General features: G+C 54.0%; 1 protein-coding gene across 6 annotated transcripts in view; it reads left to right on the top strand.

Moving 5' to 3' along the window:
• The window catches only part of LOC135050391 (2-Hydroxyacid oxidase 2-like), a 134513-nt gene that overhangs the window by 48144 nt on the left and 66744 nt on the right, over positions 1-19625 (top strand). For 2 of the 6 annotated variants that reach the window (XM_063956872.1, XM_063956873.1), the window contains exons 2-7: positions 9858-10010; positions 10917-11068; positions 13954-14237; positions 15869-16087; positions 16186-16359; positions 16774-16843. In XM_063956872.1, coding sequence (XP_063812942.1) covers positions 9880-10010; positions 10917-11068; positions 13954-14237; positions 15869-16087; positions 16186-16359; positions 16774-16843 — 1030 coding nt within the window. In that variant the 5' untranslated portion in view covers positions 9858-9879. Of the gene's footprint in view, positions 1-2003; positions 2096-9857; positions 10011-10916; positions 11069-13953; positions 14238-15868; positions 16088-16185; positions 16360-16773; positions 16844-18927; positions 19073-19625 lie in introns of those variants that run through there. The other 4 variants (XM_063956875.1, XM_063956876.1, XM_063956870.1 and 1 more) reach the window with 4 other exon arrangements.

Genomic DNA, 19625 nt, shown 5'->3' with positions numbered 1-19625 from the left:
TAAAACTCTCTCTGCACATGTTACATCTGCCCCACCTGCACTGCACATGTTACATCTGCCTCACCTGCACTGCACATGTTACATCTGCCTCACCTGCACTGCACATGTTACATCTGCCCCACCTGCACTGCACATGTTACATCTGCCCCACCTGCACTCCACCAGCACTGCACATGTTACATCTGCCTCACCTGCACTGCACATGTTACATCTGCCTCACCTGCACTGCACGTGTTACATCTGCCCCACCTGCACTGCACATGTTACATCTGCCCCACCTGCACTCCACCTGCACTGCACATGTTACATCTGCCCCACCTGCACTGCACATGTTACATCTGCCCCACCTGCACTGCACATGTTACATCTGCCCCACCTGCACTGCACATGTTACATCTGCCCCACCTGCACTGCACATGTTACATCTGCCTCACCTGCACTGCACATGTTACATTTGCCTCACCTGCACTGCACATGTTACATCTGCCCCACCTGCACTGCACATGTTACATCTGCCCCACCTGCACTGCACATGGTTTTGCCCTTTATTATTTATTTATTTGCTAACAAACCGGAATAAGGCCCATTGCCCAATATTAGCACCCAGAATGATTACATTGCAGGATGTAATACTCTACACCCGCAGGGACAGTGAGCTCGGCCCTGCCATCTGTTCAGCCAGCTGACCACACACGCACAGCAGCCATTGGGGGTCATTCCGACCTGATCGTAGCAGCACATTTGTTAGCAGTTAGGCAAAACCATGGGGGTAATTCCGACCTGATCCCACGTTGTCGTTTTTCGCAGCGCAGCGATCAGGTCTCTACTGCGCATGCATATGCACCGCAATGCGCAGGCGTGTCGCACGGGTACAAAGCGGATCGTTGCTGAGCGATGGATTTAGCGAAGATTCCATTCACACAGCCGATCGCAAGGAGATTGACAGGAAGAAGGCGTTTGTGGGTGACAACTGACCGTTTTCTGGGAGTGTTTGGAAAAACGCAGGCGTGTCCAGGCGTTTGCAGGGCGGGTGTCTGACGTCAATTCCGGGACCAAAAATACTGAAGTGATCGCGGCGGCTGAGTAAGTTCTGGGCTTCTCAGAAACTGCACAAAATGTTTTTGCAGAGCTCGGCTGCACATGCGTTCGCACACTTGCAAAGCGAAAATACACTCCCCCATGGGCGGCAACTATGCGCTTGCACGGCTGCTAAAAGTAGCTAGCGAGCGATCAACTCGGAATGAGGGCTGATGTGCACTGCAGGGGAGGCAGATATAACATGTGCAGAGAGAGTTAGAGTTGCAGGTGGGGCAGGTGTAACATGTGCAGAGAGAGTTACATTTGGGTGAGTTATATTGTTTCTGTTCAGGGTAAATACTGGCTGCTTTATTTTTACACTGCAATTTAGATTTCAGTTTGAACACACCCCACCCAAATCTAACTCTCTCTGCACATGTTATATCTGCCCCACCTGCAGTACACATGGTTTGGCCCAACTGCTAACAAATTTGCTGCTGCGATCAACTGTGAATTAGGCCCATTGCCGGGTAGGGTTCTGGGAGAACCGGCTACATTGGGTTACTGCCATCTTCGTATGGCGTTAGTTGTGGGGGCCAATATTGGTAACACATCGCATTCTGGAGCTTAGTAAATCTGGCAGCATCGCATCACTCATAGAAACCTATGGGGGGATGCTGCTGCTGGAATGGAGGGATCTCAGCAGGTATTGGAGACATGTTATATGGTCAGTGATACATTTCTGTGATAATAAATATTTACCCCCAAAAACTGGTGTTTACGGGGAATAAGCCGCAAATAATCAGTGATAAGTGGAGCCCTGCCGCACAGCTGTACCGATGTGTGTGTGTGTGTGTGTGTGTGTGTGTGTGTGTGTGTGTGTGTGTGTGTGTGTGTGTGTGTGTGTGTGTGTGTGTGTGTGTGTGTGTGTATAGAGTGCAGGGGGTGGGGGTGGGGTGATCCCTGATTTACCCTCCTACTCTCCTGCGTCAGCAGCTCTGGGTCAGAGGCGTCTGGCTGGGCTGGAGGATTGGACACGGGCTCCAGGGTGAAGAGACATAATGGAAGACCCCCAGAAGTAAGAGGTGACAGGGCCCCCTGGTAGGCTGTATACACCATAGCATGTGCATTATACCGGCCCCATAGACTAACAGATCCCAGCCATGTGCTGACAGTCACCTTGAGAGCTGTCTGGGTGATTGTCAGCTCTGCAGGTCAGCTTCCTGTTGTGTCCTGATATTCCCACATCTGTCCTGTGCGATCAGAAGGCTGTCACAACAGTGGGGGGGGATTCAGATCGGATCGCTAGGGTGCGTTTTCGCATAGCGGGCGATCAGGTCCTAACTGCGCATGTGTATGCACCGCAATGCGCATGTGAGTCGGACAACAGTAACAGGCATCGCCGGCCAGCGACGGGATGGTGTGAAAAAGCAGATCGCACGGCGTTCGCAATGTGATTGTCAGGAAGAGGCCGTTTCTGACCCTTTACAGGGAGTGTCCGGAAAAACCCAGGCGTGTCCAAGCGTTTACAGGGAGGGTCCCTGACGTCAGCTCCGGCCCCGATCAGCCCGTTCTCATCGCACTGGAGGAGTAAGTCCTGCGCTGCGCACACACTGCGCACACACTGCGGACACACTGCGCACACTGGGTTTAAGCAGCTCAGCTACACACGCAATCGCACTCTCCCTGTAGGCAGCGACTGTCTGATCGCAGGACAGCAAAAAATGCAGCCCAGCGATTAGATCTGAATTAGGCCCATTGGGGGTCATTCCGACCCATTCGCTCGCTGCATTTTAACGCAACAGAGCGAACGGGGCCCTGCTGCACATGCGCAGGTGCCGTAGTGCGCCTGCGGGACGGCCGAAGATCGTAGCAGGATAGCGATCACCTCTGCCTGATTGACAGGCAGAGGCGATCGATGGGCGGGAGGGGGCAAAACGGCGGCGTTTAGCCGTCGTTTCGTAGGCGCAGTCCGGCCGACACAGGCGTGGCTGGACCGAACGGGGGGCGGGCCGCAACGGCTGCGTGACGTCATACGCAGCCGCTGCGGGCCAGGGAGCGAGAAGTAGCTCCCGGCCAGCACGCTAAAGCTGCGCTGGTCGGGAGCTACTCTGGAAGTGCGAAGGCATCGCCGCTGTGCCATGCCTTTACACTTCTGCGGGGGGGGGGAGGCCGGCACTGACATGCGGGGCGGGCTAGACCTGTGCTGGGCGTCCCCCCGCATGTCAGGAAAGATGATCGTAGCTGTGCTAAATTTTGCACAGCTACGATCAACTCGGAATGACCCCCATTGTGCGGATGGACGTAGGAAAGTTGGCGTGCTGGTATATGTCTGGTAGAAATGATGGAATCACAACTGCAGGATTTATTATCAGTAATATAGCATACACATATACCACAGTGATGTACAGAGAATAATCACCCCAGTGGGGTACATATATTCTTTATCACACACACACACACACGCACACACACACACACACACACACACACACACACGCGCGCGCGCGCGCACACACACACACACGCACACTCACACACACACACACTCTCACAGTCCAGTATGTTTTTGAATTGTGGGTATAAACCAGAAAAACCCAGGCAGACATGGAGAGAACATACAAACTCACATATATACTTTCTTGGTGGGAACCTAACCAAAGACACCAGTGCTGTGAGGCAGTAATACTAACTACTATGCCAACCGTGTTGCCAGATATGTGACGTGGTATGACTCTGTATTATACATATCTAAAAAATCTGTACTGCTGCCTTTATCAGCAATGGATGCAGCATGGAAACCCGTTACATATTACTGTATACTGGGAATTTCACAGCATAATGATCCCAGTGGGTATATGGGGTTATACAGAATAGACCGTGTGACAATGTAGCTCCACACACAGCCAACAGCACTAAACCAAGGACAGATAAGATGTCCCCGTATTCTTCCATTCAGCTGCATGAAAACACAAATATTATGACTGCGGCATGGTTGGGGGAGGGCGGCGGCATGGCTGTGGGAGGACTGCGGCATGGCTGGGGGAGGGCTGCGGCATGGCTGGGGGAGGGCTGCGGCATGGCTGGGGGAGGGCTGCGGCATGGCTGGGGTAGGGCTGCGGCATGGCTGGGGGAGGGCTGCTGCATGGCTGGGGGAGGGTTGCGGCATGGCTGGGGGAGGGTTGCGGCATGGCTGGGGGAGGGCTGCGGCATGGCTGGTGGAGGGCTGTGGCATGGCTGGGGGAGGGCTTGCGGCATGGCTGGGGGAGGGCTTGCGGCATGGCTGGGGGAGGGCTGCGGCATGGCTGGGGTAGGACTGCGGCATGGCTGGGGGAGGGCTGCGGCATGGCTGGGGGAGGGCTGCGGCATGGCTTGGGGAGGGCTGCGGCATGGCTGGGGGAGGGCTGCGGCATGGCTGGGGGAGGGCTGCGGCATGGCTGTGGTAGGACTGCGGCATGGCTGGGGTAGGGCTGCGGCATGGCTGGGGGAGGACTGCGGCATGGCTGGGGTAGGGCTGCGGCATGGCTGGGGGAGGGCTGCGGCATGGCTGTGGTAGGACTGCGGCATGGCTGGGGTAGGGCTGCGGCATGGCTGGGGGAGGGCTGCGGCATGGCTGGGGGAGGGCTGCGGCATGGCTGGGGGAGGGCTGCGGCATGGCTGTGGTAGGACTGCGGCATGGCTGGGGTAGGGCTGCGGCATGGCTGGGGGAGGGCTGCGGCATGGCTGTGGTAGGACTGCGGCATGGCTGGGGGAGGGCTGCGGCATGGCTGGGGGAGGGCTGCGGCATGGCTGGGGGAGGGCTGCGGCATGGCTGTGGTAGGACTGCGGCATGGCTGGGGGAGGGCTGCGGCATGGCTGGGGGAGGGCTGCGGCATGGCTGTGGTAGGACTGCGGCATGGCTGGGGTAGGGCTGCGGCATGGCTGGGGGAGGGCTGCGGCATGGCTGGGGGAGGGCTGCGGCATGGCTGGGGGAGGGCTGCTGCATGGCTGGGGGAGGGCTGCGGCATGGCTGGGGGAGGGCTGCGGCATGGCTGTGGTAGGACTGCGGCATGGCTGGGGTAGGGCTGCGGCATGGCTGGGGGAGGGCTGCGGCATGGCTGGGGGAGGGCTGCGGCATGGCTGTGGTAGGACTGCGGCATGGCTGGGGTAGGGCTGCGGCATGGCTGGGGGAGGGCTGCGGCATGGCTGGGGGAGGGCTGCGGCATGGCTGTGGTAGGACTGCGGCATGGCTGGGGGAGGGCTGCGGCATGGCTGGGGGAGGGCTGCGGCATGGCTGGGGGAGGGCTGCGGCATGGCTGTGGTAGGACTGCGGCATGGCTGGGGGAGGGCTGCGGCATGGCTGGGGGAGGGCTGCGGCATGGCTGTGGTAGGACTGCGGCATGGCTGGGGTAGGACTGCGGCATGGCTGGGGTAGGGCTGCGGCATGGCTGGGGTAGGGCTGCGGCATGGCTGGGGGAGGGCTGCGGCATGGCTGGGGGAGGGCTTGCGGCATGGCTGGGGGAGGGCTTGCGGCATGGCTGGGGGAGGGCTGCGGCATGGCTGGGGTAGGACTGCGGCATGGCTGTGGTAGGACTGCGGCATGGCTGTGGTAGGACTGCGGCATGGCTGGGGTAGGGCTGCGGCATGGCTGGGGGAGGGCTGCGGCATGGCTGTGGTAGGACTGCGGCATGGCTGGGGTAGGGCTGCGGCATGGCTGGGGGAGGGCTGCGGCATGGCTGTGGTAGGACTGCGGCATGGCTGGGGTAGGGCTGCGGCATGGCTGGGGGAGGGCTGCGGCATGGCTGGGGGAGGGCTGCGGCATGGCTGTGGTAGGACTGCGGCATGGCTGGGGGAGGGCTGCGGCATGGCTGGGGGAGGGCTGCGGCATGGCTGGGGGAGGGCTGCGGCATGGCTGTGGTAGGACTGCGGCATGGCTGGGGGAGGGCTGCGGCATGGCTGGGGGAGGGCTGCGGCATGGCTGTGGTAGGACTGCGGCATGGCTGGGGTAGGACTGCGGCATGGCTGGGGTAGGGCTGCGGCATGGCTGGGGTAGGGCTGCGGCATGGCTGGGGGAGGGCTGCGGCATGGCTGGGGGAGGGCTTGCGGCATGGCTGGGGGAGGGCTTGCGGCATGGCTGGGGGAGGGCTGCGGCATGGCTGGGGTAGGACTGCGGCATGGCTGTGGTAGGACTGCGGCATGGCTGTGGTAGGACTGCGGCATGGCTGGGGTAGGGCTGCGGCATGGCTGGGGGAGGGCTGCGGCATGGCTGTGGTAGGACTGCGGCATGGCTGGGGTAGGGCTGCGGCATGGCTGGGGGAGGGCTGCGGCATGGCTGTGGTAGGACTGCGGCATGGCTGGGGGAGGGCTGCGGCATGGCTGGGGGAGGGCTGCGGCATGGCTGTGGTAGGACTGCGGCATGGCTGGGGGAGGGCTGCGGCATGGCTGGGGGAGGGCTGCGGCATGGCTGTGGTAGGACTGCGGCATGGCTGGGGTAGGGCTGCGGCATGGCTGGGGGAGGGCTGCGGCATGGCTGGGGGAGGGCTGCGGCATGGCTGGGGTAGGGCTGCGGCATGGCTGGGGGAGGGCTGCGGCATGGCTGGGGGAGGGCTGCGGCATGGCTGTGGTAGGACTGCGGCATGGCTGCGGCATGGCTGGGGTAGGGCTGCGGCATGGCTACAGTATGGCTATGATATAGCTGCAACATGACTGTGGCATGAATGTGAGGAGGCTGGGGTATGGCTGTGGCGTGACTATGGTACGACCATGGTATGGCTATGGTGTGGCTGTGGTATGGTCATGGTATGACTATGGTATAGCTGTGGCGTGGTTGTGGTACGTCTATGGAACAACTGCGATACGACTATGGTATGGCTGTGGTACGTCTATGGTACGGCTATGGTACGACTATGGTATAGCTGTGGCATGGCTGTGGTACGTCTATGGTATGGCTGTGGTACGGCTATGGTACAACTATGATACGACTATGGTATAGCTGTGGCGTGGCTGTGGCACGTCTATGGTATGGCTGTGGTATGGCTGTGGTATGGCCAGTGCTTAAAGTGCTCCTGGAGAGGTGGTGGAACTCACACCCCCCCCCCCCTCCCCACGGCGCCCATGGAATAAAGGTATTGGGCGCGCCCCGCAAAAAGGGCGTGGTCTCAAAAAGAAAGGGGTGTGGTCACACAATAGTAATAATGCCCACAGTAGTAGCACCCCGTAATACACATAATGCCCACAGTAGTAGTGCTCCTTATGCAATGTCCACTGTAGTAGTGCCCCTTATGTCCCCAGGAGTGATGCCCCTTATGAGGTGCCCCCTTTACAATGCCCTCATTTGTAGGACCCCAGTAGTAATGCCCCTGTGTAGTATTGCCCCCAGTAGTAATGTTGCCTGTAGTAATGCCCCCAGTCGTTTAGCCCCCTGTAGTTTAGCCCTAGTAGTTATGCCCCCAGTGGTAATGCCCCTGCAGTTATGACCCCAGTAGTTTATCCCCCCCTTAGTTTAGCTTCCCAGTGGTAATGCCCCTGTAGTTATGACCCCAGTAGTTTATCCCCCCCTTTAGTTTAGCTTCCCAGTGGTATTGCCCCTGTAGTTATGACCCCAGTAGTTTATCCCCCCCTTTAGTTTAGCTTCCCAGTGGTATTGCCCCTGTAGTTATGACCCCAGTAGTTTATCCCCCCCTTTAGTTTAGCTTCCCAGTGGTATTGCCCCTGTAGTTATGACCCCAGTAGTTTATCCCCCCCTTTAGTTTAGCTTCCCAGTGGTATTGCCCCTGTAGTTTACTCTTCATGTAGTTTAGCCCCTGTAATTACGCCCCAAGTAGTAATGTCCCTGTAGTTATGACCCCAGTAGTAATGCCCCTGAAGTTATGCCCCCAGTAGTTTAGCCCCCCTGTAGTTTGCCCCCAAGTAGTAATGTCCCTGTAGTTATGACCCCAGTAGTAATGCCCCTGTAGTTATGCCCCCAGTAGTTTAGCCCCCCTGTAGTTTGCCCCCAAGTAGTAATGCCCCTGTAGTTATGACACCAGTAGTAATGCCCCTGTAGTTATGCCCCCAGTAGTTTAGCCCCCCTGTAGTTTGCCCCCAAGTAGTAATGCCCCTGTAGTTATGCCCCCAGTAGTAATGCCCCTGTAGTTATGCCCCAAGTAGTAATGCCCCTGTAGTTATGCCCCCAGTAGTAATGCCCCTGTAGTTATGCCCCCAGTAGTAATGCCCTCCTGTAGTTTGCCCCCAGTAGTTAGCCCCTTTGTAGTTTGCCCCAGAAGCTTGCCCCCTTGTAGTTTGCCTCCAGTTGCTTGCCCCTTGTAGCTTGCCCCAGTAGCTTTCCCCTTGTAGTTTGCCCCCTTGTAGTTTGCCCCCAGTAGCTTGCCCCCTTGTAGCTTGCCCCAGTAGTTTGCCCCCAGTAGCTTGCCCACTTGTAGTTGGCCCCCAGTAATAATGCCCCCCATAGTTTGCTCCCAGTAGATGTCCCCCAGTAGTAATGCCCCCAGTAGATATGTGCCCCAGTAGATGACCCCCAGTAGTTTGCCCCAGTAGATGACCCCCAGTAGTAATGCCCCCCAGTAGTTTGCCCCAGTAGTAATGCCCCCCAGTAGTTTGCCCCCAGTAGATGCCCCTTAGTAGTAATGCCCCCCAGTAGTTTGCCCCCCAGTAGATGCCCCTTAGTATTAATGCCCCCCCAGTAGTTTTCCCCAGTAGATGCCCCTTAGTAGTAATGTCCCCCAGTAGATGCGCCGCTACAAAGGAAAAAAACAGACAAAACACAGACCATACTCACCATGCCCCGCACCGTGTCCAGCCGCTGCAGTCCTCTGGGCGTCCGCTCCTCGGCACTATGGGAGAGACGTCATGACGTCTCTCCCATAGCGCACAGTGACAGCGCCGGAAGCTGGAGCTCAATACTGAGATCCTGCCTCCGGCTGCTGCTGTAGAGAGGGAGACGGGCGCCCTGCTGGTAACACGATCTCAGCGGGCGCCCGTCATCTCCCTGCAGCAATGGGGACACATCGCCGGGTTAGGTGAGCCGGAGGAGGCGGAACTGCGTTCTGTCTCCTAGTGGAACTGACGGAATGCAGTTCCGCCCCATTCCGGCTCACTTTAACCCCTGGGTATGGCTATGGTACGACTATGGCATGGCTTTGGTACGGCTATGGTATGGCTGTGGCATGGCTATGGTATGGCTGTAGCGTGGTAATGGTATGGCTGTGGCGTGGCTGTGGTATGGTAGTGGCGTGGCTATGGTATGGCTGTGGCATGGCTATGGTATGGCTACAGTTTGGCTGTGGTACTGTTATGTTATGGCTGTGGCGTGGCTATGGTATGGCTGTGGAGTGGCTATGGTATGGTAGTGGCGTGGCTATGGTATGGCTGTGGCGTGGCTATGGCATGGTAGTGGTGTGGCTATGGTATGGCTGTAGCGTGGCTATGGTATGGCTGTGGCGTGGCTGTAGTACGACTATAGTATGGCTGTGGCGTGGCTATGGTATGGCTGTGGAGTGGCTATGGTACGACTATAGTATGGCTGTGGTACGGCTATGGTATGGCTGTGGTACGGCTGTGGTATGGTTATGGTACGGCTGTAGTATGGCTATGGTATGGCTGTGGTACGTTATGGTACGGCTGTGGTACGGCTGTAGTATGGCTGTGGTACGGCTATGGTATGGCTGTGGTACGGTTATGGTACGGCTGTAGTATGGCTATGGTATGGCTGTGGTACGGCTGTAGTATGGCTGTGGTACAGCTATGATATGGCTGCAGTATGAACCTTGTCCTCTCCTGGCTGCTGGAGTTTCTGCTCTCATACAGGACACATCTCTCTCTCCTGCAGTATTTATGACACTTTCCTCTGTTCTCCTCTCCAGCTCGGGGCAGGGGGATGCCGAAATGTCCCTCATTTGCCTGTCAGACTATGAAGCCTACGCTAAAGATCACTTACCTAAAGCCACTTGGGAATACTACGCCGCAGGAGCTGACGATTGCTGCACGCGGGATGACAACTTACTCGCTTTCAAACGGTAGTTACACTGAATTAGGGTCTTCTGACTCCTCCTGTTATACAAAGTATGCAGAGCCGGCCTTAGGCATAGGCAAACTAGGCAAATGCCTAGGGCATTTGGTATGCTTAGGGGCACCAGCAGCTTCTGCTGATTAAAATGATATGCGTCATGCCTATATTCTGTGTGTGACTGCGGCTGTATCTGCATACGAAATGCTATGTTACAGTGTATTCCTGGAAATCACTGTAATGTAGCATTTCATATGCAGATACAGCCGCAGTCGCACACAGAATATAAGCATGCTGCATATCATTTTAATCAGCAGAAGCTGCTTGTGCATCAGAGCCACATAGTAATTTTCATAAACAAAAGGCGCCCGACGTTAGCGGAGCTACCAGATGACTCATGTCAGGCATCTCCTGCAGAACTAGCGGCGGTGCTAGGGGGCACCAGCCAAAATCTTGCCTAGGGCATCATATTGGTTAGGGCCGGCACTGAAAGTATGTTCTATGCAGTACTGCAGGTATCAGAGCAGGAAGTTACACCTGCTGTAGTGAGCTGTCGTTCCTCCTGGGCTGTGTCCTCTCCTCCTGGGCTACCTCTTTTCCTCCTGGGCTGCCTCTGTTCCTCCAGGGCTGTCTCTGCTCCTCCCGGGCTGCCTGTTCCTCCTGGGCTGTCTCCGCTCCACCTGGGCTACCTCTTTTCCTCCTGGGCAGCCTCTGTTCCTCCTGGTCTGCCTCTGTTCCTCCTGGGCTGTGTCCACTCCACCTGGGCTGCCTCCATTCCTCCTGGGCTGCCTCCACTCCTCCTGGGCTGTCTTTGCTCCTCCTGGACTGCCTCCGTTCCTCCTGCGTTGTCTCTTCTCCGTTTCTCCTAGCACATGACATAATGATTGCAGTAACCGCTGTAATACTGTATTTGCAGGATTCGTCTGCGGCCTCGGATGCTGCGAGATGTGTCGGTGACGGATACTAAGACCACAGTTCTAGGTACTGAGATCAGTGCTCCAATCGGGATAGCGCCCACAGCCTTCCACTGCTTGGCGTGGCCGGATGGGGAGATGAGCACATCCAGAGGTAACCGGGAGAATGATCCCAACTTTACTGTGAGGAACTTCTAGGGCCAAGAATATGTTGTTGCCTTTAGTTTGTGAAAAAAAAAAAAAATAGATATAATAAATGTCTGTATCAGAGCTATGTACTGCACGCTGGAGTCAGGGGTGCTGCGTTGGTTGGGGTCACGGTGCAGCCCTGACGCGCGCTTCGCATTTTCTGTATAACCCAACGCTAGGATGCAAAGCAGTTTCCAGAAGGTGGTGCTATGGAGGAACATAGCACATTAAAAAATAAAAAATAAAATAAGGCGAACAGCTGAAATGATGGCATTGTCCAACCTTCCCCAATAGCTGCAGGTGTCCCTATAAGACCGGTGCCTCGTGTATCGCTCACTGAGGCACAAGAGCATACGAAGCTGGGGAAGTCGACAGCTTGTTATCTGTGTCACACGGGCCACAACCCGTAAGCTGCCCGACTGTCTGTTACTTTCCTGACCGACGCCTGCATTGTACAGTAGTCTCCAGAAGGTGGCGCCATTGAGGTTTCATATTGGTCCTTCTTTACAGCAAAGGAATCTTTTTGGCAAGCGCGTGGAAGACGGGGCCAGAATCGTGGCAACACTTTCTATTTAAACACTTTTTTTTTTACAAAAATTTCCCCCCAAAAAACCCAACATTATAATAAAAAAAGGGGGGCATCTGAGTTTGTTAGAATGGATTTCCCTCATTAAATCAACGGTGTCTCCATTTATTTAGGGGTGGAAATGGAATGGGTGAGATATGAGTGCTTTAACATCCCCTCACTACCCCCCACTGTCTACTTCTAATGTCACTGGTCTGTCCGCTAGTCATAGATGTCCTTCAGGCAAGGTACCACGCTCCGCTACCCCTGCGCTCTGTACAGGTTACCGTTCCCAATCATAGTCCGCGTGGATCGTAAAGTATGAAAAAGTTTTACATTTTTCCCCCTTTTTTAAAAACTCATGTCGACCTTTTGACCTGTCGACCTAGAACATGTCGACCTAGAGACCCTGTCGACCAATAGTGGTCGACCTAGACAATGTCGACCTACTTTAAGTCTTGTCTACCTAGAGACTGGATACTGTCCTTAAGGTACTAACTAAACAGTAGCGTTTCCTCTCCTAAATGAGGGTGCCCCCGTAGGCGCACAGGGGATTTGGAGCTATAAATGAGGGTGCCCCCGTAAGTGTACAGGGAATTAGGGGCTATAAATGAGGGTGCCTCCGTAGGCGTACAGGGAATTCGGGGTTATAAATGAGGGTGCCCCCGTAGGTGTACAGGGAATTCGGGACTATAAATGAGGGTGCCCCCGTAGGCGCACAGGGAATTTGGGGCTATAAATGAGGGTGCCCCCGTAAGTGTACAGGGAATTAGGGGCTATAAATGAGGGTGCCCCCGTAGGTGTACAGGGAATTTGGGGCTATAAATGAGGGTGCCTCCGTAGGCGTACAGGGAATTCGGGGCTATAAATGAGGGTGCCTCCGTAGGCATACAGGGAATTCGGGGCTATAAATGAGGGTGCCCCCGTAGGTGTACAGGGAATTCGGGACTATAAATGAGGGTGCCCCCGTAGGCGCACAGGGAATTTGGGGCTATAAATGAGGGTGCCCCCGTAAGTGTACAGGGAATTAGGGGCTATAAATGAGGGTGCCTCCGTAGGCGTACAGGGAATTCGGGGCTATAAATGAGGGTGCCTCCGTAGGCGTACAGGGAATTCGGGGCTATAAATGAGGGTGCCCCCGTAGGTGTACAGGGAATTCGGGACTATAAATGAGGGTGCCCCCGTAGGCGCACAGGGAATTTGGGGCTATAAATGAGGGTGCCCCCGTAAGTGTACAGGGAATTAGGGGCTATAAATGAGGGTGCCTCCGTAGGCGTACAGGGAATTCGGGACTATAAATGAGGGTGCCCCCGTAGGCGTACAGGGAATTCGGGGCTATAAATGAGGGTTCCCCCGTAGGCGTACAGGGAATTTGGGGCTATAAATGAGGGTGCCTCCGTAGGCGTACAGGGAATTCGGGGCTATAAATGAGGGTGCCTCCGTAGGCATACAGGGAATTCGGGGCTATAAATGAGGGTGCCCACGTAGGTGTACAGGGAATTCGGGACTATAAATGAGGGTGCCCCCGTAGGCGCACAGGGAATTTGGGGCTATAAATGAGGGTGCCCCCGTAAGTGTACAGGGAATTAGGGGCTATAAATGAGGGTGCCTCCGTAGGCGTACAGGGAATTCGGGGCTATAAATGAGGGTGCCTCCGTAGGCGTACAGGGAATTCGGGGCTATAAATGAGGGTGCCCCCGTAGGTGTACAGGGAATTCGGGACTATAAATGAGGGTGCCCCCGTAGGCGCACAGGGAATTTGGGGCTATAAATGAGGGTGCCCCCGTAAGTGTACAGGGAATTAGGGGCTATAAATGAGGGTGCCTCCGTAGGCGTACAGGGAATTCGGGGCTATAAATGAGGGTGCCCCCGTAGGCGTACAGGGAATTTGGGGCTATAAATGAGGGTGCCTCCGTAGGCGTACAGGGAATTTGGGGCTATAAATGAGGGTGCCCCCATAGGCGTACAGGGAATTTGGGGCTATAAATGAGGGTCGCCATATCCCTGTCAGTTTTAGTGCCGACTGCCACTCTCCAGCTGCGGCCCTATCACAATGTGTACTGGGCGCGGATTTCCGTTATAACCCAGGGTGTAAGGGACTCGCCCTTGTAATTGTGGAGTGCACACAGTGGGTGGGTTGGTGGGTCCCACTTCTCCTTAGCAGTGGGGGCGGGGAAGAAGTGGTTCGCCAGTGATTATACAATGGTAGTGCGATGTTTGCGTCACGCTCATCTGTATCTGTGCCGCTAGTCTGTGCGTGACCCTGCAGCCATTGTGTCTTTCAGCGGCGGAGGCTATGGACGTATGCTACGTCGCCAGCACCTACTCCACCTGTTCCGTGGAGGAGATTGTGACGGCTGCTCCCACCGGTTTCAGATGGTTCCAGTTGTACGTATACCGCGACCGCAAACTATCGGAGCAGCTGGTGCACCGGGTGGAGGCGCTGGGCTTCAAGGCGCTGGTTCTGACCGTGGACGTTCCGTACACCGGCAAGCGCAGGAGCGACATCCGCAACAACTTCCGTCTCCCGCCGCACCTCAAGGTCAAAAACTTTGAGGGGGTATTTGAGGTAAAAACATTTGTGTGTGTGTGTATATATATATATATATATATATATTTCCTTCTATGTTATGCTGGAGCCCATCACCAATTGCATGTACATTTCTTCATTTCTCTGTCGATGATCATCTTTATATTCTCAGATTAAGGGCCCGTTTTTTCCTTTCATGGCAACCAATCAGCTGCTCCGTATAATTGTATAGTATGCAAATTATAGATGTTACTTCAATGCTGATTGGTTGCCATGGGCAACTTCTCCACTGGCTCACTTCTCCGCTCATCACTGCTTAGTACATCTTCCCCACAGCTTTTCGGAGTATGGAGGTCATTCCGAGTTGTTCGCTCGCAAGGCGATTTTAGCAGTATTGCACACGCTAAGCCGCCGCCTACTGGGAGTGAATCTTAACATCTTAAAATTGCGAACGACGTATTCGCAATTTTGCGATTACTAACTACTTAGCAGTTTCAGAGTAGCTTCAGACTTACTCGGCATCTGCGATCAGTTCAGTGCTTGTCGTTCCTGATTTGACGTCACAAACACACCCAGCGTTTGCCCAGACACTCCCCCGTTTCTCCAGCCACTCCTGCGTTTTTTCCGGAAACGGTAGCGTTTTTTCCCACACGCCCATAAAACGGCCTGTTTCCGCCCAGAAACACCCATTTCCTGTCAATCACACTACGATCGCCTGAGCGAAGAAAAAGCCGTGAGTAAAATACCTAACTGCATAGCAAATTTACTTGGCGCAGTCGCAGTGCGGACATTGCGCATGCGCACTAAGCGGAAAATCGCTGCGATGCGATGAAATTTACCGAGCGAACAACTCGGAATAAGGGCCTATATCCGGTAGGTTTCAGCCATCCTCAGATGGTGTTAGTTGCTTTATGCCTATGGAGGCATTGTCACAGGAGAGGGATAATATGATCCCCATCCCGCCGCTTCCGCCAGGCTCTGGTGACTTGTGCTTGCGCAGCGTCAGGTTTCCCTAGAGGAGCCTGACTTCCAGAATGTGACAGAATCGTCCAATATACTGGGGATGTAACTCGCAGGGACAGAGGTTCTCACTGCCACTGTCCCCACCGCTTACAGGTAGTGCACAGTCGGGACACTTTAATTAAAAATGAAAAGATAAGAGAGGGTTCCAATTGCCCCCCCCCCCTCCAGTGGCGCAGTAGATTGTCCCAGGGTCTACTGCGCATGCGCAGGTCTCCGAGAACATGGCGCCAGGGCCGCGTTCCCGGGGACATCTCTATTGTGCATGCACAAATCACGAGAAAAGGGCCACGGTGGCCATTTTCCAAGTGATATTTGCAGCTTTGTAGCCAGCGTCAGGCTGATGGAGCGGTAAGCATCATTAAATGAGTATAGGGTGTGCGTGTGTGGACCCCCCTGAACCCGCGGCCCGTGTGCACTGCGTAACAGCTGCCCTTAAATATTGCATGGAAATATAGACATTGACGCGTTTCTACACGTGGTTATATTGTACGGGGTGCGGATCTCCTCTGTTGTTCCCACCGAGTGACCTATACGAAGCCTGCACACGATGGACTGTGTCAGGTTCCTCATTACAGGCCGATGCTTTGTAATTGCGTTCTCAGAGTCCTCCCCACCAATCAGAGCCTTCCTGTTTCCTCTTGCTCCAGGACCACTGTGGCCCTGATAATTATGGGGTCCCAGCTAACACCCTGGACGCGTCCATCAGTTGGAAGGACATCTATTGGCTAAGGAGCCTGACCCGCCTGCCAATCATCATCAAGGGAATATTGACCAAGGAGGACGCAGAGCTGGCCGTGGAACATGGCGTGCAAGGGATCATTGTGTCCAACCACGGGGGCCGACAGCTGGACGGGGAGCTGGCCACGGTATGTATACACTACTGTACGTGGCACAGTTATACAGGAGGATATACAGACACGTCCTTGTGTGTCTCTTTCCATGAATCCTATCTGATCCTCCTTAGGACTTGTGTCCACAGATTGATGCCCTGTCGGAGATCGTGGATGCAGTCCAGGGCCGGATTGAGGTGTATATAGACGGAGGGATCCGGACAGGGAGCGATGTCCTGAAGGCGTTGGCTCTGGGAGCAAAGTGCGTCTTCATTGGTCGACCCATCGTCTGGGGTCTCGCGTACAAGGTATGTATATGGGGTGTGAAAGGTAGATACTATGGGAAGATATATATAGACGTATGGATGTATGCGTTAGGGTTATAGCGTTCTCCAGTTGGTGTGGGGTTTTGTGTCTGTCCATGCAGAATTAGATAAGGGGCATGATGCAGACGTTGCGTGTCCTTAGGCCCACCATCGCAACGGCACACCATGGAAACTTGCACCAATGCGATTTTCTCCGTCGAACTATGGCCTCTTACCTCTTAGCTAGACACCTGATGTGTGCCAGACTGTGTTACCTGCACCAGCTTGTTAGTTTACCGCGATCCGAGCCTCTAGGAACTAACGTTGCGGCGATGAGCGGCTGTGAATGGGCAATTTACCATCCGTCAGTGAATAGATATATGTCCGATCTGTAACACCTCCTTTGTTTTGTGTCAGGGAGAAGAGGGCGTCCGGGGGGTGCTGCAGATCCTGACTGATGAATTCCGTCTGTCCATGGCACTCTCGGGTAAGACACTGACGCCAGATCAGGGCACAGGCTCAGAGCATTTGTACATTCACATTACAGGGGCCCAGGCGTCCCCCCAGGACACGCCAAGGTACGCACCTTCCAGCCTGCCCCCAGGAGGCCGCCATTGCCTAGAAGTGCGCCATGTTTTTAGCCACGTCTTAATTTAATGAAATGTTTCCATCTTTCTTCCTATAATACTTCCCCATCACATTGCAGGCGTAAGGTGGAATTGTGCCCCAGTATCAGTATAGAACGCGACCGATCTGTCTCTTTCGCAGAGTCAGGTTTCTGATTTTCTGCAGACATGCGTCTACCTCCAGCAGAATTCTACGTGCCCTCTACCATAGGCTTACCATACTATCTCTTTACACCGTGACACTCATGCATTACACAGGTTCTGGGGCTGACTTCAAGCTGGCGTGTCTCCTGGTTTTAATCAGCCACAGAACCTGTGTAACTCATGCTTGTCCCAGTTTAAAGGGATAGCATGGTTAGGTTATACTGTATATACAGTATACATCGTGGGGCAGATCACCACCAAGCATGTGGGCAGTATACACAGGTGCAGCCAGGGCAGTCGAGAGCCGGGATGGGCCCAGGTTCTTTTCAATGGGCGTGGCCTAGTCACAGGAGGTGTGGTCATGTACCCTTAGAAAAAAATACTGAAAAAAGTAGTATTTTAAGCACCTCTATGGCCACACTGCAGCCCAGTACACAGCGGCGTGTGCTGGGCTGAGGAAAAGAGCTGCAGCTGCTGCTGCTGCCAGGTAAGAGGGAGGGGGCTTGGGCCCCTACTGGACCCTCACTGGGCCCCTCCATCAGACCTGGGCCCGGGTGATTTGTACCCTCTCCCCCCCTCTCTCTATATACATGTGGGCATTATACACAGGTGCAGCAGTATATACATGTGGGCATTATACACAGGTGCAGCAGTATATACATGTGGGCATTATACACAGGTGCAGCAGTATATACAAGTGGGCATTATACACAGGTGCAGCAGTATATACATGTGGGGCATTATACACAGGTGCAGCAGTATATACATGTGGGCATTATACACAGGTGCAGCAGTATATACATGTGGGCATTATACACAGGTGCAGCAGTATATACATGTGGGTATTATACACAGGTGCAGTGGTATATACATGTGGGCATTATACACAGGTGCAGCAGTATATACTATATACATGTAGGTATTATACACGGGTGCAGCAGTATATACATGTGGGCATTATACACAGGTGCAGCAGTATATACATGTGGGCATTATACACAGGTGCAGTGGTATATACATGTGGGCATTATACACAGGTGCAGTGGTATATACATGTGGGCATTATACACAGGTGCAGCAGTATATACATGTTGGCAGTATACACAGGTGCAGCAGTGTATACATGTTGGCATTATACACAGGTGCAGTGGTATATACACGTGGGCATTATACACAGGTGCAGTGGTATATACATATGGGCCCTCATTCCGAGTTGATCGGTCGCAAGGCGAATTTAGCAGAGTTACACACGCTAAGCCGCCGCCTACTGGGAGTGAATCTTAGCTTCTTAAAATTGCGACCGATGTATTCGCAATATTGCGATTACTAACTACTTAGCAGTTTCAGAGTAGCTTCAGACTTACTCTGCCTGTGCGATCAGTTCAGTGCTTGTCGTTCCTGGTTGACGTCACAAACACACCCAGCGTTCGCCCAGGCACTCCTCCGTTTCTCCAGCCACTCCTGCGTTTTTTCCGGAAACGGTAGCGTTTTCAGCCACACGCCCCTGAAACGCCGTGTTTCCGCCCAGTAACACCCATTTCCTGTCAATCACATTACGATCGCCGGAGCGAAGAAAAAGCCGTGAGTAAAAATACTTTCTTCATAGTAAAGTTACTTGGCGCAGTCGCAGTGCGAACATTGCGCATGCGTACTAAGCGGATTTTCACTGCGATGCGATGAAAAAGAACGAGCGAACAACTCGGAATGAGGGCCATGGACATTATACATGAGTGTTTAGCCAATCACTGCATTACGTCACCTTTTTTAAAACTCCTCATGTCCACTTTCTCCTTGTTCGCAGGCTGCCGGAATGTTTCTGAAGTCAACCGAAACCTCATCCACTTCTCTAAACTTTAGAACCGGCGCTGACCTCACTGTGCGGGAACTGAGAGACGACGAGTTCTACCCCAACCTACCCCCCAATGGCTGGACAGACCGCGAGTCGCTGTGGGGCAGGCAGGGGCAATTACATTTCACCATTTGAGAATTATCATTTGTCTGCGGGATTAAGGGTCTATTTACTAAACCTTGGAAGGAGATAAAGTTGAGAGAGATAAAGTACCAGCAAGTCAGCTCCTAACTACCATGTTACAGGCTGGGTTTAAAAAATAACAGGAGCTGATTGGCCGGCACTTTATCTCCATCCACGGCTTAGTAAATGAACCCCTAATATACAGAGTGCCTTATTACAGCGCCAGAGGCCCAGAGTGCCGTATTACCAAGTCAGACGCCCCGATCCCGCCTCAAATAATACAATTAATACTGATAAAACATTTCTGCATAACGGTATATAACGGGGACGATAGCGTGGCTTTATATAAGGGAAGTCGTTCATGCTGCTGTTTAATTTACTATGAAACACTTTTTAATTTTCGTACTGTACAATCTATTTATTTGCCTGATGGATTGCCGCAATATCCATAAAACTGTCATTTATATTATTAAAATGTGATATATATATATATATATATATATATACACACACACAAATAAACGTCC

This window comes from Pseudophryne corroboree, chromosome 2 (genome assembly GCF_028390025.1).
Source record: "Pseudophryne corroboree isolate aPseCor3 chromosome 2, aPseCor3.hap2, whole genome shotgun sequence".
In the NCBI taxonomy this organism is placed as follows: Eukaryota; Metazoa; Chordata; class Amphibia; order Anura; family Myobatrachidae; genus Pseudophryne; species Pseudophryne corroboree.
The sequence above is the reverse complement of the archived record's forward strand: the minus strand, read 5'-3'. Positions and strand labels throughout refer to the sequence as shown.